The sequence below is a fragment of the Mastomys coucha genome, unplaced genomic scaffold (assembly GCF_008632895.1).
Source record: "Mastomys coucha isolate ucsf_1 unplaced genomic scaffold, UCSF_Mcou_1 pScaffold11, whole genome shotgun sequence".
Classification (NCBI taxonomy): domain Eukaryota; kingdom Metazoa; phylum Chordata; class Mammalia; order Rodentia; family Muridae; genus Mastomys; species Mastomys coucha.
The window spans coordinates 6,951,694-6,977,293 of record NW_022196893.1 but is presented as its reverse complement, the minus strand read 5'-3'; the positions used below and the strand labels follow the sequence as shown (position 1 = coordinate 6,977,293).

Genomic DNA, 25,600 nt, shown 5'->3' with positions numbered 1-25,600 from the left:
GCACTGCTCCTGTGCTGGTCCCCACCATAGGCTCCTTGGGCCCCATTGCTGGGTGTGGTGGTGCATGCCTTTAACCCCAGCACTCTGGAGGCAGACACAGAGAAAGGCAGGTGGTTCTGTGAGTCTGGTCTACACAGGAGTTACAGTCCGGCCAGGGTTACAAGCAAGACCCTGCCTCAAAACAACAACAACAATCCCCCAACCCAAAACAAAAATCAACCCCCTCATTGCAAGATTGGAGATGTTAGGGAAGTAGGCAGCATGTCTTTAAGAGGGTATGGGCTAAGCTTTGTTTGCTAGGATGCATGACGGAGTGTTTATGGAGCCTTGTTCATGGGTGTCTCTGTTGTCCACAGGCCGATGCTCATAGATATGAATAAAGTGTATCGACAGACCAACCTGGAGAACCTAGACCAGGCCTTCTCCGTGGCAGAGCGGGACCTGGGAGTTACGCGGCTCCTGGACCCAGAAGGTACGATCTTCCTTCATGGGCTTCCCCCATCTTCACCCTTGCTGCCTAGGCCCCACTGAACCAGCCTCTCCCCGCAGATGTGGATGTCCCTCAGCCTGACGAGAAGTCTATCATCACGTATGTTTCATCCCTGTATGATGCCATGCCCCGCGTGCCTGGTGCACAGGATGGAGTGAGGGCCAATGTAAGTGTGTGGATGGGTGTCCCCGTCGGTGGGCCTGGGCTGAGGCCTGGATCCCGAGACCCTGAAGGTTGCTCACTCACTCCTTCTTTGCTCATAGGAGCTGCAGCTCCGTTGGCAGGAATACCGGGAGCTGGTGCTGCTGCTGCTGCAGTGGATCCGGCACCACACCGCTGCTTTTGAGGAGCGAAAGTTTCCCTCCAGCTTTGAAGAGATTGAGGTAGGCCTGCCTCCTTGGGCAGGTGCCCTTTGGTTGTCTTGGTGCGTAGCTGCTGACACCCCCTGTCTCTATAGATCCTATGGTGCCAGTTTTTGAAGTTCAAGGAGACAGAACTTCCTGCCAAGGAGGCAGACAAGAACCGGTCCAAAGTCATCTACCAGTCTTTGGAGGTAAAGTGAGATGCTTCTAAGGGGGAGTGGGTGGGGTGTCTCCTGGTTTTGGGGTAGCTGGGGGTATGAGGGTCATGTATTCCCTAGGTAGATAAATTGAGGCCTCAATGAACCGCAGAATTCGATGTCTCTCTAGTATGGCTTGACCAAAGTAGTAGTAGTGCTTAGGAACTAAAGTTGTACCAGGTTGTGGAGGGGATGAGCATCCAGGATTCCCTGTGTCCAGTTTAGGCCTGAGCTTGCCCCTATTCACAGGGGGCAGTACAAGCAGGCCAGCTCAAGATTCCCCCTGGCTACCACCCACTAGACGTGGAAAAGGAGTGGGGCAAGCTGCATGTGGCCATCCTGGAGCGGGAGAAGCAACTCCGGAGCGAGTTTGAGAGGTGGGCCATGTGGAGGGTGGCAGGCGATGTGGGAGACAGCAGGCGGGTGGGGCCTTGCGGTGGCAGGGGAACCACCCCAGGGTGAGTCATTGCCTGAGGAGGAAACCCCTCCACACCCAACCAAGCTTCAGTGTTTGGGGCCAGCAGGACAGTACGCCCGAGGCAGACAGAGAGGCCAGAGCAGAGGGGAGCTCCTCTCTGACGCTGGAGTGTGGTGGGCCCCTAGTGACTCCCTGTGGGGCCCTGCCTTGTGATCTGGTCCATAGGCTGGAGTGCCTTCAGCGCATTGTGAGCAAACTGCAGATGGAGGCTGGGCTGTGTGAGGAGCAGCTAAACCAAGCGGATGCCCTACTGCAGTCGGTGAGGGAGAGAGGAGAGGCGGGGTGAGGGGGCGGGGTGGCAGGGCAAGGGGTGGGGTGGGCACCCCTCCAGGCCTGAGGGAGGTAGGAGGAGCCCTGAGTTGCTTACTCTGCAGCCAGGGCTGTGGCCTGCTGGGCTACAGGCCCAGGGCGTGGCACTAGGGCGGGAAAACCAGGCCCTTCTGGTCTACTGCCAACCCTGACCTCCTTCTGTGAGCAGAACTGGCCTCTGGCCACCAGGCAGGACTGTCTGCCTTCCTGTCTCCTTCCAGTGTGGCCCTCATCCCCTCTTCACTCAGGGAATGGGGAGTAGGGAGACCCCAGCCTCATGGCTAGTGCCTTGGGGTCCATAAGGCACAGGGCTGTGTGGGCCTGGGTGAGAGGAGTTATGTGGTAGGTGATGGAGCGTGAGGCACAGAGTCTCCTGTGAACAAAGCTGTGACGGTCTCTGTCCTTGGACCGAGTGGGAATCTTTTGAACAGGATCCTGTGTCCCCAGAGAACTGATACAGATTAGTTTAGAAGCATCCTAGGAAGATATGTGGGATCACTGGGAGGGAAAGGAAGGAATGGGAATCCCAAGGCTGGGAGCCAGACAGGACCTTGATTTTTTAGGCTGGGGAAAGGGATGAAGGGGCAGCCTTGGTTGAGAACCCTAGGCAGTGAATAGGAGAGTTAGCCAGGCCAAGTCACACGGGACCATCTTACAGGATATTCGGCTGCTGGCCTCGGGCAAGGTGGCTCAGCGGGCTGGGGAAGTCGAGAGAGACCTGGACAAGGCTGATGGTATGATCCGGCTGTTGTTCAATGATGTGCAGACCCTTAAAGATGGGCGGCATCCACAGGGTGAACAGATGTACCGGAGGTATGTACCTTACCTGGGAAGGCTGGGTTAGGAGGCCTGAGACCCACCTGACCCCCCTTTCCAACTTCTGTGCTTCCTCAGGGTGTATCGTCTACATGAGCGTCTGGTAGCCATCCGCACTGAATACAATCTCCGGCTGAAGGCAGGGGTGGGTGCCCCTGTGACCCAGGTGACCCTGCAGAGTACACAGAGGCGCCCAGAGCTAGAGGACTCCACGCTGCGCTACCTGCAAGACCTGCTGGCATGGGTAGAGGAGAACCAGCGTCGAATAGACAGTGCTGAGTGGGGCGTGGACTTGCCCAGTGTGGAGGCCCAGCTGGGCAGCCACCGAGGCATGCATCAGTCTATCGAGGAATTTCGGGCCAAGATCGAGCGGGCTCGTAATGATGAGGTGAGTGGTACGCTTGGGGTAGGCAGTGGCTGTGTGCTAGGCCCAGGCCACTGCAGATCTTACAACTCACTGGTCTCTCCTGCAGAACCAGCTCTCCCCTGCCACCCGGGGTGCCTACCGAGACTGCCTGGGTCGCCTAGACCTGCAGTATGCAAAGCTGCTGGTGAGTGGGGTACTGCAAGCAGCTGGGAGGGGTAGGCCACCACAGTCACTGACTAATTCTTTCCTCCTTAAAGAACTCCTCCAAGGCCCGCCTCCGGTCCCTGGAGAGCTTGCATGGGTTTGTGGCGGCAGCTACCAAGGAGCTGATGTGGCTGAATGAGAAGGAAGAGGAGGAAGTGGGCTTTGATTGGAGTGACCGCAACACCAACATGGCTGCCAAGAAAGAAAGTTACTCGGTAAGACAGTGTTTCCTCCTTAGGATGTCCACCCCCTCCCTTCCCACTCACACCCACCCATACTGTTCTCCAGTGCTGGGAGCCCCTTGAGTTCAGCCTCAGGGCTCTGTGAAGATGAGCCTGGGACTTGGATTGCATGTACAGCGTTCCTGAAACTCTCCTTGAGACCCTTTCCTTTTTGTCAGGCCCTGATGCGTGAACTGGAAATGAAGGAAAAGAAAATCAAGGAGATCCAGAACACAGGGGACAGGTTGCTGCGGGAAGACCATCCTGCTCGGCCCACGGTGGAGGTGGGGCCATGGGAGCCGTATGAGCGTCTGTGGGGGTAGGGCTATGGGACCGAGGGCCTGGGTGTGGGTCCTAAGGACCGTGCTGTCCACAGTCCTTCCAGGCCGCCTTGCAGACCCAGTGGAGCTGGATGCTGCAGCTCTGTTGCTGCATTGAAGCACACTTGAAAGAGAACACAGCCTACTTCCAGGTAAGGACCAGAGCCTCGCTTCCTCCTGTGGCTCAGCTCTAGTGACTGGGAGGGTCCTCAGAGCACCTGACAGATGTATGGCCCTGGTTAACCGTCCTCCCGGGGGTGGGGGGGAAACGGGGGCAGGGAGGCTGGGGGAGGGAGGATGGAGTTCCACTACCTCTTCCCTTGGGTCTGGCCCCTGCTCAAACAGCTTGCCTAGGGTTTGGGCTCTGTCACCTATAGATGACCCCTCCTGCTGTCCTAGTTCTTCTCAGATGTTCGGGAGGCTGAGGAACAGTTGCAGAAACTGCAGGAGACGTTACGCAGGAAGTACAGCTGTGACCGCTCCATCACCGTCACCAGGCTTGAGGACCTGCTGCAGGATGCCCAGGTAAGGCAGCTGTGAACAAGGCACAGAGGGATGGACTAGATGGGACAAGGGCTGGGAAGGTACCTGAGACACATGGGTGTGTGTGTGTGTGTATGTAACGGACAGAAAAACTGGCGACAGGTGTCCCACTGGTGGGCTGGGATGAGCCCCGCCCGACCTGAGAGCCTACCCTGAGTGGAGGTGTCAGCTGGGATCACCAGCCCTGTGGTGAATAGGCACTGACTTTATGGCCTGATGACTGGAGCTGGCAGAGCTGCAGGGCTGTGAAGGGCAGCTGGATGTGGTGCCCATATATGCTGGGGTGTGGCCAGGGCGTGCGTGGCTGGAGGCTGTTCACAACAGCCTCAGCACTCTAGGTAGGGAGTCCTAGAGGCAGAGGGGAGAGGAGGAAGCTGATTGTACAATCTGCAAAGACTGGGCCTCAGCTACAACACCCACCCGAGAGGGTTGGGGAGGGCCAGGTACTCCAGCACAGACGCTGTCCTTAAATGCTCTTGGGGAGAGTGGTTCTCTTTCCTCTCCCGGTTTGATGGGGGAGGAGGATGAGCTTCTATAGGAGAGGGAGTAGGGCCAAGGTCATTGCGGGGGTGGGGGGTGGTGGTGAGGGGGTTGGCATGTAAGTAGACCTAGCTGCTTCTTCAGAAGCTGTGAGGAGTGGCCTAAGGTAGGGATGGGGTACCTGGTCTTGTTGGGAGGAGCGAGGTCAATGGATTGAATTTGTGGAGGCCGGTCCCCTCTGGCAACTGCACCTGCCGTTAAGTGCCCTTGCTCCTAGCATCAGAAGCCTCTCCAGGCAGGGTGCTGGGTGGGCGGGGGTCTGCTTCTTCCATGGCCAGGTATCCCTGCACTGGGAGCTAGCTGGGTTGACCCTGAGCCTCCCCTCCCCCACAGGATGAGAAGGAGCAACTGAATGAGTACAAGGGGCACCTCTCCGGCCTGGCCAAGCGGGCCAAGGCAATTGTGCAGCTGAAGCCACGCAACCCTGCCCACCCTGTGCGGGGTCACGTGCCCCTGCTAGCCGTGTGTGACTACAAGCAGGTGGAGGTAAGGGCTGAGCTAGGCTGGGCCCAAGCCTGAGGGGCTGGGTCCATGAGGGTATAGGTCAGCCGGCTGCATTGTTTACTATTCTGACCATCCCAGGTGACTGTGCACAAGGGTGACCAATGCCAGCTGGTGGGTCCTGCCCAACCATCCCACTGGAAGGTGCTCAGTGGTCCCAGCAGTGAGGCCGCCGTGCCTTCTGTGTGCTTTCTTGTGCCACCGCCCAACCAGGAGGCCCAGGAAGCTGTCGCCAGGTGGGTAACCTGGGGGTTCACAGCTGGAGGGAGTTTGTGGAGAGAGAAGAGGGCTCTAGACAGAATCACTGAATGTGGTCCTTGTCTGCCAGACTGGAGGCCCAGCATCAGGCCCTGGTCACACTGTGGCACCAGCTTCACGTGGACATGAAGAGTCTTCTGGCGTGGCAGAGCCTCAGTCGTGACATACAGCTCATCCGGTCCTGGTCCCTAGTCACGTTCCGCACACTGAAGCCCGAGGAGCAGCGGCAAGCTCTGCGCAACCTGGAGTTGCACTACCAGGCCTTCCTTCGAGACAGCCAGGATGCTGGTGGCTTTGGGCCTGAGGACCGGCTGGTGGCAGAGCGGGAGTATGGATCTTGCAGCCGCCACTACCAGCAGCTGCTACAAAGCCTGGAGCAGGGTGAGCAGGAGGAGTCTCGATGTCAGCGGTGCATCTCGGAGCTCAAGGATATCCGGCTGCAGCTGGAGGCCTGTGAGACCCGGACTGTGCACCGTCTGCGGCTGCCACTGGACAAGGACCCAGGGCGGGAGTGCGCCCAGCGCATTGCTGAGCAACAGGCAAGCACAGCCCTCACTCACTCCTCACCCCTCCTTCCCATCCCAACCTCTCTTGTCTTCAGGAGAAGCTGACTGTCAGGCCCTGCTGGTCACTCTGCCCCTTCCTGGTCTCTCTACAGAAAGCGCAGGCTGAGGTGGAGGGGCTGGGCAAGGGAGTTGCCCGGCTGTCTGCTGAGGCTGAGAAAGTCCTAGCCTCGCCAGAGCCGTCACCTGCTGCACCCACTCTGCGCTCGGAGTTGGAACTGACCCTGGGCAAGCTGGAACAGGTCCGAAGCCTGTCTGCCATCTACCTGGAGAAGTGAGTGTCCCTCTGCACGTTTCGGAGTCCAGTGGGACTCCTCTGGTGAGGGCAGGGGTTCCAGACATGTTCTGAGCAGAGGAAAGATGAAGGTGGGTGTGTAAAGTGGCCTTGGGGGGCTGTTGAACAGTCCAGCTAGTGGACAGTAGGCTTGGCAGAATGTAGCAGTAAGAAATGCTCTGAGCCTGATGCATTTTGAAGATCCTATCAGGTCTTCCTGTTAGTGGGAAGTGAGGTGGGGAGTAAGGGACATTGGTGCTGCTCACCAAATGCCAAGATGGGAAGCCATAGACTTGGCATCAACCAGGAGCCAGCCCAGTGAAGAGTGGGGGGTGGGGGGAGGGCAGAGCAGAGGTTCTTCCTGGTTGTGAGTGGAAGGGAGCATGGATGAGAGGAAGGAAGGAGGGAGGGATGCCACAAGGTGTGGCCAGACCAGTGGCTTCGGGAGGAAGGACCAACGAAGGACATCAGTGAGTTTGAGAGACAGACAGGCTTCTTGGTGGAGAGAAATGAAGACCTAAGAGGAGCAATGAATGCTGGAGTGTGCTTGAGACGTTCAAGGGACAGAGCAGCAACACACTCACTCCCCAGACCTCCTGACCTCAACCTCTTTGGATCCTTCCGTGTATGAGCTCTTGGAGCCTTTCCAGAGCCCAGCCCCTCTGCCTGTCCTCCTGTACCTACTTGCAGTTTCTGTGCATTTCATTCTGTTTATTTCAGCATATCTTGATTCAGAGGCACAGTAGGTACATTCATAGGGCCTGACTTTTAGAAGTCTTGTGCCCCCAGCATTGATTTCCAGCATTTATTGCTTTCTGTATCACATAGTGCCTCTGGCCTTTATTAACAAATGCTAATACAGTGTTTGAGAGGAACGTGTCTGTCAGGCACATGATCCCTTCCTAATTCCTGTTTGCTCGGCCAGTCTTGAGCTAGAAGATTGAGAACTGCACTGCAGGTGGTGGTATCATCTGCTCTAGGGCTTTAGAGTCTGCAGCCCCTGCCTGGAGCATCCTCCCTCTGGGCCTTCCCGCTTAAGTGACCACCTGCTCTGGCCAGGTAGAGTCCGGCCATGGCAGGAAGCACATAGTGGTTCCAGTTCCTTCACTGAGGGTGTGTTGTTTGAGCCCACACACTCTGAGCTTTGCTGTCTCCTACCTAGACTCAAGACCATCAGCTTGGTAATTCGCAGTACCCAGGGGGCTGAGGAGGTTCTTAAAGCCCATGAGGAGCAGCTGAAGGAGGCCCAGGCTGTGCCTGCCACTCTCCAAGAGCTTGAAGCCACCAAGGCCTCGCTAAAGGTACCTTTCTGGGGGCTTGTGCTTCACTGGGGACAGGGTCAGTAGGAGTCCGTGTTGAAATGACACCCACCCTGCCTTGCCCAACAGAAGCTACGGGCCCAGGCCGAAGCACAGCAGCCTGTATTCAACACCCTAAAAGATGAGTTGCGGGGGGCACAGGAAGTTGGTGAGCGGCTACAGCAGCGGCATGGTGAGCGGGACGTAGAGGTAGAGCGCTGGCGAGAACGTGTCACTCAGTTGCTGGAGCGCTGGCAGGCTGTACTAGCCCAGACGGATGTGCGGCAGCGCGAGCTTGAACAGCTGGGCCGCCAGCTTCGCTACTACCGTGAGAGCGCGGATCCCCTGAGCTCCTGGCTGCAGGATGCCAAGAGGCGACAAGAGCAGATCCAGGCCGTGCCAATAGCCAACAGTCAGGCTGCGCGAGAACAGCTGCGCCAGGAGAAGGTAGGCCCAGGGAAGGCTTGCCATGCGGTAGGGCGCAGCCTGTAGCTCGATGCTAACCCCTTCCTCCCTCAGGCCCTGCTGGAGGAGATTGAGCGTCACGGTGAGAAGGTTGAGGAGTGCCAGAAGTTTGCTAAGCAGTACATCAATGCAATCAAGGTGAGGTCTCCCACCCGGCAGCTCTAGAACTCAAAACGGGGGCACGCTTGCCAGTTGAGCAGGCCTTGGGCTTTTGCGTGATTGTCCTAAGCCTGGACTGTGCCAAAGAAAGTCTGTGAGGCAGTCTGGGGGTCAGGCCCAGGCAACCAGAGCCTAGAGCAGGTAGCTGACTACAGTGTGTGTCTATAGGACTATGAACTCCAGCTGATCACCTACAAGGCTCAGCTTGAACCCGTGGCCTCCCCTGCCAAGAAGCCCAAGGTTCAGTCTGGATCGGAGAGTGTCATCCAGGAGGTAGGATGGAGGTGGGCCAAGTCTCAGCTGAGCAAAGGGGATAGATGGACCTTATGGGGGCTCTTGGGCATTCCTGTGGTAAAATCTCCAACCCAAATAAACCCATGCAAAGAAGGCACAACTCAGTTGATATGAATACAAGCTATGCGCCCAGACTGGGCAGATCTACCACTACACTACTCTATTCTCTAGCTATGAGATCCCTTATAACTTGCGGTTTCTCCAGGCCATGTGCTTCTGCTCCTCCGTCATCCTCATCCCCCCCACCTCCCCCTAAAACTTTTCAGCACCACCTTCCCTTCCACTGCCCAATCACTGGTTCTGGCCTTCATTTTACAAGTTAAAATGGGGAGAATGGTCACATAAAGTCCCAGGCAGCCCCTCTTGAGGAAGCAGAATTAGCATCAAAATACAAACAGCCCAGGGCAACCCACCACAGGGCTTCACTGGTTGACTTAATCCTTTCCCCCCCAGTATGTGGATCTGCGCACGCGCTACAGTGAGCTGACCACACTCACGAGTCAGTACATCAAGTTCATCAGTGAGACACTGCGCCGCATGGAAGAGGAAGAGGTATGCCCCAGGCCATGTGGATGGGGGTAGGGATGAGGTAGGGGTTGAGGTGGGGGAAGCCCTCTTTCCTGATTTCAAATGCAGCCCATAGGAACCTGTCTAAGACCACTTGATACAGTTCATTCCATGCCCCATGCCTGGTGCTGTCCAGTATCCCACACCAGCATGGCTGCCCAGGCTGCCTGCCCTTGGCCTGGCACGGCTCTGCTCTCTGCCTGGTGGCTAGTGTGCCCTTTCTCATTGGCGAGTCTTCTCATTGGCGTGCATCCTTCTGGCTCTGATGTGTGCTTTTTCCTGGGGATTCTGTGTTGGTGTGACTGGGTCGCTTGTCCTAGGACGAGTTGGTGTATGAGGTTCTAGGGTTTGGAGAGGGGTATCTCAGAGTAACTTGGCCAGGCGTAGTGCCGTCTGTCTAGTTCCCTACCTCCCGGGAACTGCTGGCCTGCCCACAGCTCTACCGCCTCTTTGCCCATATGCCAGCTTAAGAAGCCTCCTGAGCTGGTTCTGGTCTGCACGGCTGTTCCTACTTTGGCTGCCTCACCTTGCCCCCTCCCCACTGGGCTTTGGGAATGGCCCACCTCCCCATGAGGGGAGAGGGAGGGACCTTGTGGGAACAAGGCCTGCTAGGATGGGAGATTTCAGGCAGGACTGTGGTGTTATGGCGAGCCTCCTGCTTTGCTCTTTCTCTCTCTCCCTGTCCGTCTGTCTCCGTCGTCTCTCTGCGGGAAGAGGGGAGGACGCCTGGGCCTCCTTCCCCAGGCTGGTGAGCATGGTGGGGCTGCTATGCTCGCTGCTCGAATGTCCTGGGCGGGTGCACGCTGTCTCTTTGGCTGGGTTGGAATCTCTGTTCTCCCTGATCCCCCAAATCGCATTGTCCAAGTGAACTGTGGTGGTACCTTCCGTGTCGTTGTGAGCACCTGGCACCCTCCGTATGCTCACACTGACTCTGGTTCTCTTCCCCTCTCTGCTGCCGCCACAGCGGCTGGCTGAGCAACAGCGGGCAGAGGAGCGGGAGCGACTGGCCGAGGTGGAGGCTGCACTGGAGAAGCAGCGGCAGCTAGCTGAGGCACACGCCCAGGCTAAGGCACAGGCAGAGCTGGAAGCACAAGAACTGCAGCGGCGCATGCAGGAGGAGGTGGCACGGCGCGAGGAGGCAGCGGTGGATGCACAGCAGCAGAAGCGCAGCATCCAAGAGGAGCTGCAGCATCTGCGGCAGAGCTCAGAGGCAGAGATCCAGGCCAAGGCCCAGCAGGTGGAGGCTGCAGAACGCAGCCGGCTGCGCATTGAGGAAGAGATTCGCGTAGTACGGCTGCAGCTGGAGACAACTGAGCGTCAGCGTGGAGGGGCAGAGGGCGAGCTACAGGCTCTGCGCGCACGGGCAGAGGAGGCAGAAGCACAGAAGCGGCAGGCTCAGGAGGAAGCTGAACGCTTGCGAAGGCAGGTGCAAGATGAGAGCCAGCGCAAACGGCAGGCAGAGGCAGAGCTGGCCCTGCGTGTGAAGGCTGAAGCCGAGGCAGCGCGAGAGAAGCAGCGGGCCCTGCAGGCCCTGGATGAACTGAGGCTGCAGGCAGAGGAGGCCGAGCGGCGGCTGCGCCAAGCTGAGGCAGAGCGGGCACGCCAAGTGCAGGTGGCCCTGGAGACAGCACAGCGCAGTGCAGAAGTGGAGCTGCAGAGCAAGCGGGCATCCTTTGCCGAGAAGACTGCACAGTTGGAGCGCACTCTGCAGGAGGAGCATGTGACAGTGACCCAGCTGCGGGAGGAGGCCGAGCGACGGGCACAGCAGCAAGCCGAGGCTGAGCGAGCCCGGGAGGAAGCTGAGCGGGAGCTGGAGCGCTGGCAGCTGAAGGCCAATGAGGCGCTGCGGCTGCGGCTGCAGGCAGAAGAGGTGGCTCAGCAGAAGAGCCTGGCACAGGCAGACGCGGAGAAGCAGAAGGAAGAGGCAGAGCGAGAAGCGCGGCGGCGGGGCAAGGCAGAGGAGCAGGCTGTGCGGCAGCGAGAGCTGGCAGAGCAGGAGCTGGAGAAGCAGCGGCAGCTGGCGGAGGGCACTGCACAGCAGCGCCTGGCTGCGGAGCAGGAGCTGATCCGCTTGCGGGCCGAGACGGAGCAAGGGGAGCAGCAGCGGCAGCTGCTAGAGGAAGAGTTGGCCCGGCTACAGCATGAGGCGACTGCAGCCACGCAGAAGCGCCAGGAACTGGAGGCTGAGCTGGCCAAGGTCCGGGCAGAGATGGAGGTACTGCTGGCCAGCAAGGCACGAGCCGAAGAAGAGTCTCGCTCCACCAGCGAAAAGTCTAAGCAGAGGCTCGAGGCTGAGGCAGGGCGCTTTCGGGAGCTGGCCGAGGAGGCTGCTCGGCTGCGTGCGCTGGCGGAGGAGGCCAAGAGACAGAGGCAGTTGGCCGAGGAGGATGCTGCCCGCCAGCGGGCCGAGGCAGAGCGAGTGCTCACGGAGAAGCTGGCTGCCATCAGCGAGGCCACAAGGCTCAAGACAGAGGCAGAGATTGCCCTCAAAGAGAAGGAGGCCGAGAATGAGCGCCTGAGGCGCCTGGCTGAAGATGAGGCCTTCCAGCGGCGGCGCCTGGAGGAGCAGGCGGCACTGCACAAGGCTGACATCGAGGAGCGCCTGGCCCAGCTGCGCAAGGCGTCAGAGAGCGAGCTGGAGCGACAGAAGGGCCTGGTGGAGGACACCCTGCGACAGAGGCGACAGGTGGAAGAGGAGATCATGGCGCTGAAGGCTAGCTTTGAGAAAGCCGCTGCTGGCAAGGCCGAGCTGGAGCTGGAGCTAGGGCGCATTCGCAGCAATGCGGAGGACACGATGCGCAGCAAGGAGCAGGCGGAACTGGAGGCAGCCCGGCAGCGGCAGTTGGCAGCGGAGGAGGAGCAGAGGCGCCGTGAGGCCGAGGAGCGTGTGCAGAGGAGCCTCGCAGCGGAGGAGGAAGCCGCCCGGCAGCGCAAGGTTGCACTGGAGGAGGTCGAGCGGCTCAAGGCCAAGGTTGAAGAGGCGCGGCGCCTGCGAGAGCGAGCTGAGCAGGAGTCGGCCAGGCAGCTGCAGCTGGCGCAGGAGGCCGCCCAGAAACGGCTGCAGGCGGAGGAGAAGGCGCACGCCTTTGTGGTGCAGCAGCGAGAGGAGGAGCTGCAGCAGACGCTCCAGCAAGAGCAGAACATGCTGGAGCGGCTGCGGAGCGAGGCAGAGGCAGCAAGGCGAGCTGCCGAGGAGGCAGAGGAGGCCCGGGAGCAGGCAGAGCGCGAGGCAGCGCAGTCTCGGAAACAAGTGGAAGAGGCTGAGCGGCTAAAACAGTCAGCAGAGGAGCAGGCTCAGGCCCAGGCACAGGCGCAGGCGGCTGCAGAGAAGCTGCGCAAGGAAGCTGAGCAGGAGGCAGCACGAAGGGCACAGGCAGAGCAGGCAGCATTGAAACAGAAACAGGCAGCCGACGCAGAGATGGAGAAGCATAAGAAGTTTGCAGAGCAGACACTACGGCAGAAGGCCCAGGTAGAGCAGGAGCTGACCACACTGAGGCTGCAGCTAGAGGAGACTGACCACCAGAAGAGCATCCTGGACGAGGAGCTGCAGCGGCTGAAGGCTGAGGTAACAGAGGCAGCCCGGCAGCGTAGCCAGGTAGAGGAGGAGCTCTTCTCTGTCCGTGTGCAGATGGAGGAGCTGGGCAAGCTCAAGGCTCGCATTGAAGCTGAAAACCGGGCACTCATCCTCCGTGACAAGGACAACACACAGCGCTTCCTGGAGGAGGAGGCCGAGAAGATGAAGCAGGTAGCCGAAGAAGCTGCACGGTTGAGCGTGGCCGCCCAAGAGGCGGCAAGGCTGCGGCAGCTAGCTGAGGAGGACCTGGCGCAGCAGCGGGCCCTGGCAGAGAAGATGCTGAAGGAAAAGATGCAAGCAGTGCAGGAAGCCACGAGGCTCAAGGCTGAGGCGGAGCTGCTGCAGCAGCAGAAGGAGCTTGCCCAGGAACAGGCCCGGCGGCTGCAGGAAGACAAGGAGCAAATGGCTCAGCAGTTGGTAGAGGAGACACAGGGTTTCCAGCGGACCCTGGAGGCTGAGCGGCAGCGGCAACTGGAAATGAGTGCGGAGGCTGAGCGCCTCAAGCTGCGCATGGCTGAGATGAGTCGGGCTCAGGCCCGAGCCGAGGAGGATGCCCAGCGCTTCCGGAAGCAGGCTGAAGAGATCGGTGAAAAGCTGCACCGCACTGAACTTGCTACACAGGAGAAGGTGACGTTGGTACAGACGCTCGAGATCCAGCGACAGCAGAGTGACCACGATGCCGAGCGTCTGAGGGAGGCCATTGCTGAGCTGGAGCGGGAGAAGGAGAAGCTCAAACAGGAGGCGAAGTTACTGCAGCTCAAGTCTGAGGAGGTACCGCCCTCCCTCCTCACAGGCAGAAGGGTGGCCTGGGTGGCAGGGAGGGTCTAGTCTACCCCTGGGTAGTGGTAAGTCATGCTGGTCTCCGTCCTCCCTGAGAGCTGCTGTGACCCCCCTTTTCCATCCCTAACAGATGCAGACTGTGCAGCAGGAGCAGATACTGCAGGAGACACAGGCCCTGCAGAAGAGCTTTCTCTCTGAGAAGGATAGCCTGCTGCAACGGGAACGCTTCATCGAGCAGGAGAAGGCCAAGCTGGAGCAGCTTTTCCAGGACGAGGTGGCTAAGGCAAAGCAGCTGCGCGAGGAGCAGCAGCGACAGCAGCAGCAGATGGAGCAGGAAAAGCAGGAGCTGATGGCCACCATGGAAGAGGCCAGGAGGCGGCAGCGAGAGGCAGAGGAGGGCGTGAGGCGCAAGCAGGAGGAACTACAGCGTCTGGAGCAGCAGCGGCAGCAGCAGGAGAAGCTGCTGGCAGAGGAGAACCAGAGGCTGCGGGAGCGGCTGCAGCGCCTGGAGGAAGAGCACCGCGCTGCATTGGCCCACTCTGAGGAGATTGCCTCCACCCAGGCTGCCGCCACAAAGGCGCTGCCCAATGGCCGCGATGCACTTGACGGCCCGTCCGTGGAGGCCGAGCCCGAGTACAGCTTTGAGGGCTTACGTCAGAAGGTGCCAGCTCAGCAGCTGCAGGAAGCAGGCATCCTGAGCAAGGAGGAACTGCAGCGTTTGGCACAGGGTCACACCACGGTGGCTGAGCTCACGCAGCGGGAAGATGTGTACCGATACTTGAAGGGCCGAAGCAGCATTGCAGGATTGCTCCTGAAGCCCACCAACGAGAAACTGAGTGTCTACACGGCCCTACAGCGGCAGCTGCTCAGCCCTGGAACAGCTCTTATCTTGCTTGAGGCCCAGGCAGCCTCGGGCTTCCTGCTGGACCCTGTGCGGAACCGGCGGCTGACTGTCAATGAGGCTGTGAAGGAGGGTGTCGTGGGTCCTGAGCTGCACCACAAACTGCTGTCAGCTGAGCGTGCTGTCACTGGCTACAAGGACCCCTACACAGGGGAACAGATCTCACTCTTCCAGGCCATGAAAAAGGACCTTATTGTCAGGGACCATGGCATCCGCCTGCTGGAGGCCCAGATCGCCACGGGAGGCATCATCGACCCTGTCCACAGCCACCGTGTCCCTGTGGATGTGGCCTACCAACGTGGCTACTTTGATGAAGAGATGAACCGCATCCTGTCTGACCCAAGTGATGACACCAAGGGCTTCTTCGACCCCAACACACATGAGAACCTCACGTACCTGCAGCTGCTGGAGCGCTGTGTGGAGGACCCGGAGACGGGGCTGCGCCTCCTACCACTCACAGATAAGGCTGCCAAAGGTGGCGAGCTGGTGTACACCGACACAGAGGCCCGTGACGTCTTTGAGAAGGCCACTGTGTCTGCACCATTTGGCAAATTCCAGGGCAAGACCGTGACCATCTGGGAGATCATCAACTCAGAGTACTTCACAGCGGAGCAGCGACGAGACCTGCTTCGGCAGTTCCGCACGGGCCGCATCACGGTGGAGAAGATCATCAAGATTGTCATCACAGTGGTAGAGGAACATGAGCGGAAGTCCCAGCTCTGCTTTGAGGGCCTCCGTGCCCTTGTGCCTGCCACAGAGCTGCTGGACAGTGGGGTCATCAGCCATGAACTCTACCAGCAGCTACAGCGGGGTGAACGTTCTGTGCGGGAAGTGGCCGAGGCAGACAGCGTGAGGCAGGCTCTGCGGGGTACCAGCGTCATTGCTGGTGTGTGGCTGGAAGAAGCAGGGCAGAAGTTGAGCATCTATGAGGCCCTGAAGAAAGATTTGCTGCAGCCAGAGGTGGCTGTGGCCTTGCTGGAGGCCCAGGCTGGCACTGGGCACATCATCGACCCTGCCACTAGCGCCAGGCTGACTGTGGACGAGGCAGTGCGTGCTGGCCTGGTGGGTCCTGAGCTGCATGAGAAGCTCTTGTCAGCTGAGAAGGCTGTGACAGGCTATAGGGATCCCTACACAGGACAGAGTGTCTCACTATTCCAGGCCCTGAAGAAGGGTCTCATCCCCCGAGAACAGGGCCTGCGCCTGCTGGATGCCCAGTTATCCACTGGTGGCATTGTAGACCCCAGCAAAAGCCACCGTGTGCCCCTGGATGTTGCCTATGCCCGGGGCTACCTGGACAAAGAGACTAACAGGGCCCTGACGTCACCCAGAGATGATGCCAGAGTCTACCATGACCCCAGCACCCGGGAGCCAGTCACCTACAGCCAGCTCCAACAGCGGTGCCGGTCTGACCAGCTGACCGGGTTGAGCCTACTGCCACTCTCAGAGAAGGCTGTCCGGGCCCGGCAGGAGGAGGTCTACTCTGAGCTCCAGGCCCGTGAGACATTGGAGCAGGCCAAGGTTGAGGTTCCTGTGGGCAGCTTTAAGGGCAGGGCAATGACAGTGTGGGAGCTCATCAGCTCTGAGTACTTTACTGAGGAGCAGCGTCAGGAGCTGCTACGGCAGTTCCGCACAGGCAAGGTCACCGTAGAGAAGGTCATCAAGATTCTTATCACCATTGTGGAGGAGGTGGAGACTCAGCGGCAGGAGAGACTGTCCTTTAGTGGCCTCCGTGCCCCTGTGCCGGCCAGTGAGCTCCTGGCTGCCAAGATCCTTAGCAGAGCTCAATTTGACCAGCTCAAGGACGGCAAGACATCAGTCAAAGATCTGTCAGAGGTGGGCTCTGTGCGGACGCTCCTGCAAGGCAGCGGCTGCCTGGCTGGCATCTATCTGGAGGACTCAAAGGAGAAAGTAACCATCTATGAGGCCATGCGTCGGGGCCTCCTTAGACCCAGCACAGCCACACTCCTGCTGGAGGCCCAGGCAGCCACTGGTTTCCTAGTGGACCCTGTGCGGAACCAACGTCTGTATGTCCACGAGGCTGTCAAGGCGGGAGTAGTGGGCCCAGAGCTGCATGAGAAGCTGCTGTCAGCTGAAAAGGCGGTCACTGGCTATAAGGATCCTTACTCAGGCAACACCATCTCGCTGTTCCAGGCCATGAAGAAGGGCCTGGTCCTCAGGGACCATGCCATCCGCCTGCTGGAGGCCCAGATCGCCACAGGGGGCATCATTGACCCTGTGCACAGCCACCGCCTGCCCGTGGATGTGGCCTACCAGCGTGGCTACTTTGATGAGGAGATGAACCGTGTGCTGGCAGATCCAAGCGATGACACCAAGGGCTTCTTCGACCCCAACACCCATGAGAACCTCACCTACCTGCAGCTGCTGGAGCGCTGTGTGGAGGACCCGGAGACAGGGCTGCGCCTCCTGCCACTCAAAGGGGCAGAGAAGACAGAGGTGGTAGAAACCACACAGGTGTATACTGAGGAGGAGACTCGGAGGGCGTTTGAGGAGACGCAGATTGACATCCCGGGTGGTGGCAGCCGCGGTGGCTCCTCCATGTCTCTATGGGAGGTGATGCAGTCAGACATGATCCCGGAGGATCAGCGTGCCCGGCTCATGGCTGACTTTCAGGCTGGGAAAGTAACCAAGGAGCGTATGATCATCATTATCATCGAAATCATCGAGAAGACAGAGATCATCCGCCAGCAGAACCTCGCCTCCTATGACTATGTGCGCCGCCGCCTCACCGCTGAAGACCTGTATGAGGCCCGGATCATCTCCCTTGAGACCTACAACCTCTTCCGGGAAGGCACCAAGAACCTCCGTGAGGTTCTGGAGATGGAATCTGCCTGGCGCTACCTGTATGGCACAGGAGCGGTGGCTGGTGTCTACCTGCCAGGCTCCAGGCAGACGCTAACCATCTACCAGGCCCTTAAGAAGGGGTTGCTGAGTGCCGAGGTGGCCCGCTTGTTGCTGGAAGCACAGGCAGCCACAGGCTTCCTGCTGGACCCAGTGAAGAGTGAGCGGTTGACTGTGGATGAGGCTGTGCGGAAGGGTCTGGTAGGCCCCGAGCTGCATGATCGGCTCCTCTCTGCCGAGCGAGCTGTAACTGGCTACCGTGACCCCTACACCGAACAGACCATCTCACTCTTCCAGGCGATGAAGAAGGAGCTGATCCCTGCTGAGGAGGCGCTGCGGCTGCTGGATGCCCAGCTGGCCACAGGAGGCATTGTGGACCCCCGCCTGGGTTTCCACCTCCCTCTGGAGGTGGCTTACCAACGTGGCTACCTCAATAAGGACACGCATGACCAGTTGTCAGAGCCCAGTGAGGTGCGCAGCTACGTGGACCCCTCCACCGATGAGCGTCTCAGCTACACACAGCTGCTCAAGCGTTGCCGCCGTGACGACAACAGCGGCCAGATGCTGCTGCCGGTCTCTGATGCCCGCAGGCTGACCTTCCGCGGCCTGCGCAAGCAGATCACTGTGGAGGAGCTCGTACGCTCGCAAGTCATGGACGAGGCCACAGCGCTACAGCTGCAGGAAGGCCTGACCTCCATTGAGGAGGTCACTAAGAACCTGCAGAAGTTCCTCGAGGGTACCAGCTGCATTGCTGGAGTCTTTGTCGATGCTACCAAAGAACGGCTCTCCGTGTACCAGGCCATGAAGAAGGGCATCATCCGTCCCGGTACAGCCTTCGAGCTCCTGGAAGCACAGGCAGCCACCGGCTATGTCATTGATCCCATCAAGGGACTCAAGCTGACCGTGGAAGAGGCCGTGCGTATGGGTATTGTGGGCCCTGAGTTCAAGGACAAGCTGCTGTCAGCTGAGCGCGCCGTCACTGGCTACAAGGATCCCTACTCTGGGAAACTCATCTCTCTCTTCCAGGCCATGAAGAAGGGCCTAATCCTGAAGGACCATGGTATTCGTCTGCTAGAGGCTCAGATAGCCACCGGTGGCATCATTGACCCCGAGGAGAGCCACCGTCTGCCTGTAGAAGTGGCATATAAGCGTGGCCTCTTTGATGAGGAGATGAATGAGATCCTGACTGATCCCTCAGATGACACCAAGGGTTTCTTTGACCCCAACACAGAGGAGAACCTCACTTACCTGCAGCTGATGGAGCGTTGCATCACTGACCCCCAGACTGGCCTGTGTCTCCTGCCACTGAAGGAGAAGAAGCGGGAGCGGAAGACATCCTCCAAGTCCTCTGTGCGCAAGCGCCGCGTGGTGATTGTGGACCCTGAGACGGGCAAGGAGATGTCAGTGTACGAGGCTTACCGCAAGGGCCTCATTGACCACCAGACATACCTGGAGCTGTCGGAGCAGGAGTGTGAGTGGGAAGAGATCACTATCTCCTCCTCAGACGGTGTCGTCAAGTCTATGATCATTGACCGCCGCTCTGGCCGCCAGTATGACATTGATGATGCCATCACCAAGAACCTCATTGACCGCTCAGCACTGGACCAGTACCGCGCTGGCACGCTTTCTATCACCGAGTTTGCTGACATGCTCTCAGGCAATGCCAGTGGCTTCCGCTCCCGCTCCTCCTCTGTGGGCTCATCTTCCTCCTACCCCATCAGTTCTGCCGTTCCGAGGACCCAGCTAGCCTCCTGGTCTGATCCTACTGAGGAGACTGGCCCAGTGGCCGGCATCCTCGACACAGAGACTCTGGAGAAGGTGTCCATCACGGAGGCCATGCATCGCAACCTGGTAGACAACATCACTGGCCAGCGGCTGCTGGAGGCACAGGCCTGCACTGGGGGCATCATTGACCCCAGCACTGGTGAACGCTTCCCGGTCACTGAGGCTGTCAACAAGGGCCTGGTGGACAAGATCATGGTAGACCGTATCAATCTGGCCCAGAAGGCCTTCTGTGGGTTTGAGGACCCACGCACCAAGACCAAGATGTCAGCTGCCCAGGCCCTGAAGAAGGGCTGGCTGTACTACGAGGCAGGCCAGCGGTTCCTGGAGGTGCAGTACCTTACGGGTGGTCTGATTGAGCCTGACACACCAGGCCGTGTGTCTCTCGATGAAGCCCTGCAACGTGGCACTGTGGATGCCCGCACAGCCCAGAAGCTGCGTGACGTCAGTGCCTACTCCAAGTACCTCACGTGCCCCAAGACCAAGCTCAAGATCTCCTACAAGGACGCTCTGGATCGTAGCATGGTGGAGGAGGGCACAGGGCTGAGGCTGCTGGAAGCTGCCGCCCAGTCCAGCAAGGGCTACTACAGCCCCTACAGTGTCAGTGGCTCTGGCTCGACCGCTGGCTCACGCACTGGTTCACGCACCGGCTCCAGGGCCGGCTCCCGCCGTGGCAGCTTTGACGCCACTGGCTCTGGCTTCTCCATGACCTTTTCTTCCTCCTCCTACTCTTCCTCAGGCTATGGCCGCCGCTATGCCTCAGGGCCTTCAGCCTCTCTTGGAGGCCCTGAGTCTGCAGTGGCCTGATCCCCTCCAGCCTGCATCCCGCCTTCTCGCTCTGCATGTGGCCAGGCTCCCTGTGGAGGCGCTGGGGTCTTTTTTTTTCTTTTCTTTTCTTTTCGTTTTTGTTTTTAACATTTAAAGGTGTCTTCCTCCCAAGCGGTGCCTAAAATTTAACCAAAAAGACCAGACTAACACATTAATATATATATGCGATGTCCAGACAGCCTGTGTCTTGGGAAACAGGGCTGGCCCAGGCCAAGTGACCACTTCACTCTCCTTGGGCCTCCCTAATCCTTTCTACCTGCCACTCACCACAGCCAGGTGCCTTGGAGAATCCAGAGCTGGGCACTCAGCCTACCACTCCTGTCTCTCCTGGGAGGATTCTATCCGGGAAAGGTCCCCAGACCTCTAAGCCCACCCCACTGGATGTCTACCTGCTGGTCCTAGCTGCTGAGGGGAACTGGGGACAGTCCCATGAGCAGACAGCCCTCGAGCCTCCTGAGGCCTCTGTCCTGAGCCAGCTGCTTCTCCCCAGTCTATCTCTGAATGTCCTGGATATTCAGTGGGTTTTGCTGGCAAAGGAAAGATCCCAGGCCAACCATCTCTTCCAGCCTGCCCAGAGAAGCCCCTTCCCCATGGGAAGATAAGGCCTGGTCCTGGCCCCAGCCTCCTGCCTGACTCCTGCAGCTGCCATTGGAGCTATGCTTTGTAGCTCACCACCCCATACTTATTCCCCTGAGACCTGAGCCTCTGCTTCAGCCTTCCAGCCTCGGCTCCCCTTGTAAGTGCCTTCTGTGTCCTTGTACCCAGGCCCTAAAGACCCAGACCCAGGGTAGGAGATGGACATTCTGGCTGGGTGGGACTGGAGGGTTCTGCAGATCTGAGAATTCTCCTACTCCAGAGGCCCAGGGACTCTTCAAGCCTGTGGAACCCCTCTCTGGGTGCTGCTGCCCACCTCACTCCCAGGGAGCCCTGGCCCCTCCATGGCCCAGAGACACTGGCTGGCCCATCTGTGCTGACAGAAGCACTTGGCCAGTGACACTCTCCCTTCCTGTCCAGCCAGTCCCTGGCCTTGGTGGCTCCTACCCCCGCCTCCACCCTCTGAGTGAGCTTTGCATGTTCCACTAACCTTGAGCTGGTGGCAGGTGGAGATGCCAGGCAGAACACTAACCTGACCATGGGCGGGGCCCTGCGGTGTCCGCCCCTCAATAAAAGCAATTCCAACCTTCATCCGGGTCTTGCCTTGTGCTTTGGTCCTAGATCATCCGTGTAGCGGTGGGAGGGTAGAGGCTGTGGTTCCCGGCTCCAGGCTCTGGCTCACCAGATGTGTATTGGCCAGGGTAGGTACATGAGGCCTTGTGAAGACATTAGGTCAAGGCTGGGCATCAGAACCAGGAAAACCCAAGTGGTGGCTAGAGAGCTACCAGGCAGAGAGAGCAGAGTGGAGAGGGGAGCAGGCTGCACCGAGGGGGGGCTGCTGTGTCCAGCCTCTCATCTGGGTGATGACCTGTCACTTGGCACGTCCCTATGGAAGCCACGGGGTTGGCACTTCAAGAGCGTTCTCTGAAGTGAGTGCCCACACACTCCCATGTTGTCATTGGCTGCACCTTTCATCCCCGGAGAGGGGGGAGTGGGTTGATTCCTATTGGTTAAGGGCAGCTGTGTGAGGGAGGTGGCTTTAGTATTAGCTGCTGCCAGGGACCAGCACCATCCACCTCCAGTGTGGTCTATCTTACATCTCGGGCCCGCTTTTCAAGAGAAGGCCAGTAGGTCCTGGACTTAAGCTGTGTGGACTCTCATTGGTTGCAATTTTTTAAAAGACTACAAGACACGACAACCTGCAGCAACCCTGGCCCTGAGCACATCAGTGACTTCCTCCTTTGCCTGTGGGGTACAGACCTTGATCAGCCTACATGTTGAGCTCTTCTTTCCCCACGTTGGATGAATGATTAGGGCCACCCTTGCCAGGTGGCAGCAGCCTTACCTGCCGGGTTGACTATGCGCTTCTCAGCACACACTGCCTTGGCCAGAATGGCCTGCCTAGTGCAGCAGTCCACATTTGAGGAAGCCCCTTAGGTACTTGCCATGTTGCTAAAGTGCCGTCTGCTGGTTGCAGAACATGGTTGTAACCATCTGCTGTGCCCCCGAGGCCCAGGCCCTCTGACCTGGGTCTCTTTGGACTTCACCACCCTTCCTTCTGCGTGCTGTCATGCTCCAAAATAGCCACTGCACTGCTGTGGGTGGATGGCAGGACAGGCAGTCTGTCTCCACACGCCTCCAGAGGTGGGTCTTACCATCTGTGGGTCAGTAGGCATCCTTACTCCAGTCCCCTCCTTGGACTGTGTTTCCAAGATTACAGCGAGCCCCACCTGTGGCAGGCCAGTTCCTCAGAGGTCGAGCTTGGAGTGGCAATTTAGGTGCCTGTGACTGGAGGAGGCATCTTAGGAGTGGTGAGATAGAGGGGTGGAGCAAGTGGCTGACCAGAATATGGTCTCTGCTGGAGCCTAGTAACAGCTGGACACCGGGGTTCTTGGTCTGTCCTATGCAGAGATGGAGTCTGGGATCCATCCCCTGCCTCAGCCAGCCAGTAGCCACAAACAAGGTAGTGCGGGGGTGGTGCATGTAGCTAGCTCCCAGGCCTCTCTGAATGTAGCTGCACTTGTTAGCACAAGGCTGTCTCCTGGAGAAGGGAAAAGTGTATGCCCAGGAAACCTGCCAGGGATGGACAGGAGGACACGCCCTTCCCCGGCGGGATTCAGGTGGGCCATCAACATCTCCTTCCTTTGTTGAGTGTGGATTGTGTTGTGTGGTATTTGCTGGGGAGTGTATGGTATAGCCTGGCATCCAGTGCCTTTCTCTCACCCTCGTGCTTGTAAAGCAAGTACCCTTACCCCACTGGCCATCTGCCCCTGTTGGTAGTTCTGAGCACAGCCATGTGGCTGGCCTGGGTATCCTGGGCATATGCCAAGGAAGATGCCATTTCCCTGAAATCTTAAAGAGGAAGTCCTTGGGAAGAGTAATGAAGAGGGATTTCCCTGTCAGACACCCCTCCCCCCCAAAAAAACCAACAAAAAAACCCAAAAAACTGCCACCTTGGAAAGTCTTAGGTTTTAATAACAAGCCTGAGTCCTTCCTTGTGACTCCCAAGAACCTGTTAAAATTCAAGGCACAGTCCCCACTGAGGACTGGAGTCAGACCACCCACTGGCCGAAGACAGGCTTAGTAAGGGAGCTGAAACACCCTGTTCAAAGAGGTTAAGTCCGCGTGGTCATGTGCTGGCTTAATACATTTGGTGCGGTACCCAGCATAAATCTTCAACCTGTGATCTGGGAGTCTCGCTCGATCCTGACCAAGGCTTCACTGGCTTCTCGGCTAAACCCAGGCTTTCTAGTATGATGTCACAATCCAAGATTATCACACACATGAAAGCGAGCATTGAGAACAAATTGGAAAAACAGAAATAGAACCCGAGGATTTAGGATACCAGGATTATTCGGTAAGCAATAGGGCCTGGGGAGATGCCTCAGCAGGTTAAGCGTGGCCTGAATTTGACCTCTGCACCCATAAAGATCTGAATGCCCCAGCGTGCATCCGTAATCAGAGTACTCCTACAGTGAGATCAGAGGTGGGGACGTGAGTCAGGCAGAAGCTGGTAGGCTACCTAGTTGCTAATACATATCACAGCTACAGACACAAGAGAGAACTTTCCGTGAAACCAGGGAGAGAGAATGAGTTGACTCTCTAGATGCTGTCTCTGACCTTCATACACACACACACACACACACACACACACACACACACACACACAAAGATATGTACATATAACACACACATATATATTATAATCCTGCCTAGCCACCTGTCAACCTGGAGTTAATTTCCTGGCCCCAGGGTCTTCTTACCTCATGCAGGGTGTCCAAGCCATCAACCCTAGTGTCCTTCCCCTCCCCTATGCCAACTCTTGCCCCAGGACATTCATGCCATAAATCAGGTGGCTCCTGGCATGGTAGGATTAGCATCACATAGACAATGGAGATGTTACAATAAATAATATAAGCACACCAGGTATTTGTAGCACACATCTGTAGTAGAGGAAGAAAGACCAGGGGTTCAAGACCTAACTTCTTACATAGTGAGTTTGAGGTCAGCCTGAGCTTTAGGATTCTTGTCTTAGTGACTGGAGAATACACTACCAGAAAACACATAGATCTGTTTTTTTTGTTGTTGTTGTTTTTGTTTTGTTTTTTTAGTTTTTCAAGACAGGAGAAGATCTGTTTTTTTAAAAACAACTAAATATGAAGTACTAGGGGCTCAAAGGGTAAGAGCACTTCCTAGAAAAGCAAGGGGATCTGAGTTCAAGTCCCTAGTGCCCATATAAAATAAGTCAGGCGTGGCTGGGTGTGCCAGCTAGCACTGAGAGGTGGAGAGAGGTGGATCCATGGAACTGCATTCCCAGCCAGATTGGTGAGTACGTACCACCCACGCATATGCATATAGAAGTAAACTATTTTTTTTTTTTTGCATTTAAAACAATGCTTCAGGAAGGTAGACCAAGCCAAAAGCAATAAAACCACTAAAGGAAATAGACAAAACACACCTAAGTAGAAGGTTTCCACACCCTTCCACTGATGAGCAGAGAAGTGTGTCTCTTTAATCCCAGCACTTGGGAGTCAGAGGCAATGGATCTCTGAACTTGAAGCTAGGCTGATCTACATAGAGAGTTCCTTATAATGTGATATTATATTTATCTAATATTTTAGGAATTTATCTAAAACAAATAATAAAAATCAGAAGGGATGACAAAGTTTTTTATTTAAAAATTTTAAGTTCTCTCATTCCTTACATGCCAATTGCAGTTTCTTCTCCCTCCTCTCCTCCTAGTAGCCCCCTCCCCACACAGGCCCCTCCCCCAGATCCACTCCTCTTGTGCTTCCCTTCGGAGAAAAGAGCAGGCATCAAGGTTGGACGAAGCAACCCAACAGGAGGAAAAGGGTCCTGTACTGGCTGGTTTTGTGTGTTAACTTGACACAAGCTGGAGTTATCACAGAGAAAGGAGCCTCCCTTGAGGAAATGCCTCCATGAGATCCAGCTATAGGGCATTTTCTCAATTAGTGATCAAGGGTAAGAGGGCCTACTGTGGGTGGTGCCATCCCTGGGCTGGTAGTCTTGGGTTCTAGAAGAAAGCAAGCTGAGCAAGCCAGGGGAAGTAAGCCAGGAAGCAGCACCCCTCCATGGCCTCTGCATCAGTTCCTGGCTCTAAGTTCCTGCCCTGTGTGAGTTCTTGTCCTGACTTCCTTTGGTGAAGAACAGCAATGTGGAAGTATAAGCTGAATAAACCCTTTCCTCCCCAACTTGCTACTTGGTCATGACGTTTTGTGCAGGAGTACAAACCTTAACTAAGACAGGTCCCAATCGCAGGGTCAGAGACAATCCCCCATTCCCACTGTTGGGAGTCCCATAAGAACAGCAAGGTACACAACCATAAAGTATACACAGAGGACCTGGCTCAGACCCATACAGGGTCCATGTGTGGTGCTACAGTCTCTGTGAGCCCCTATGAGCCCTGCTTGGTTAACTCTGTGGGCCATGCTCTCGTGGTGTCCTCAACCCCTCTGTGGGGTTCCCTGGCTCTGCCTAATGTTTTGCTGTGGGTCTCTGTATCTGCTTCTATCAGTTGCTGGATGAAGCCTCTCTG

At 57.5% G+C, this 25,600-nt stretch overlaps 1 protein-coding gene across 18 annotated transcripts in view; it reads left to right on the top strand.

Moving 5' to 3' along the window:
* The window catches only part of Plec (plectin), a 62,498-nt gene extending 41,363 nt beyond the window's left edge, over positions 1 to 21,135 (top strand). For all 18 annotated transcript variants that reach the window (XM_031346939.1, XM_031346949.1, XM_031346961.1 and 15 more), the window contains 24 exons: positions 357 to 472; positions 550 to 656; positions 754 to 873; positions 948 to 1,043; positions 1,299 to 1,426; positions 1,693 to 1,786; positions 2,495 to 2,649; positions 2,731 to 3,040; positions 3,126 to 3,203; positions 3,277 to 3,438; positions 3,624 to 3,728; positions 3,821 to 3,916; positions 4,164 to 4,289; positions 5,181 to 5,333; positions 5,430 to 5,584; positions 5,677 to 6,145; positions 6,265 to 6,443; positions 7,606 to 7,744; positions 7,832 to 8,188; positions 8,261 to 8,344; positions 8,534 to 8,638; positions 9,113 to 9,211; positions 10,191 to 13,571; positions 13,711 to 21,135. In XM_031346939.1, coding sequence (XP_031202799.1) covers positions 357 to 472; positions 550 to 656; positions 754 to 873; positions 948 to 1,043; positions 1,299 to 1,426; positions 1,693 to 1,786; positions 2,495 to 2,649; positions 2,731 to 3,040; positions 3,126 to 3,203; positions 3,277 to 3,438; positions 3,624 to 3,728; positions 3,821 to 3,916; positions 4,164 to 4,289; positions 5,181 to 5,333; positions 5,430 to 5,584; positions 5,677 to 6,145; positions 6,265 to 6,443; positions 7,606 to 7,744; positions 7,832 to 8,188; positions 8,261 to 8,344; positions 8,534 to 8,638; positions 9,113 to 9,211; positions 10,191 to 13,571; positions 13,711 to 19,929 — 13,033 coding nt within the window. In that variant the 3' untranslated portion in view covers positions 19,930 to 21,135. The remainder of the gene's footprint in view (positions 1 to 356; positions 473 to 549; positions 657 to 753; positions 874 to 947; positions 1,044 to 1,298; positions 1,427 to 1,692; positions 1,787 to 2,494; positions 2,650 to 2,730; positions 3,041 to 3,125; positions 3,204 to 3,276; positions 3,439 to 3,623; positions 3,729 to 3,820; positions 3,917 to 4,163; positions 4,290 to 5,180; positions 5,334 to 5,429; positions 5,585 to 5,676; positions 6,146 to 6,264; positions 6,444 to 7,605; positions 7,745 to 7,831; positions 8,189 to 8,260; positions 8,345 to 8,533; positions 8,639 to 9,112; positions 9,212 to 10,190; positions 13,572 to 13,710) is intronic.
* Positions 21,136 to 25,600: the final 4,465 nt, after the last annotated feature.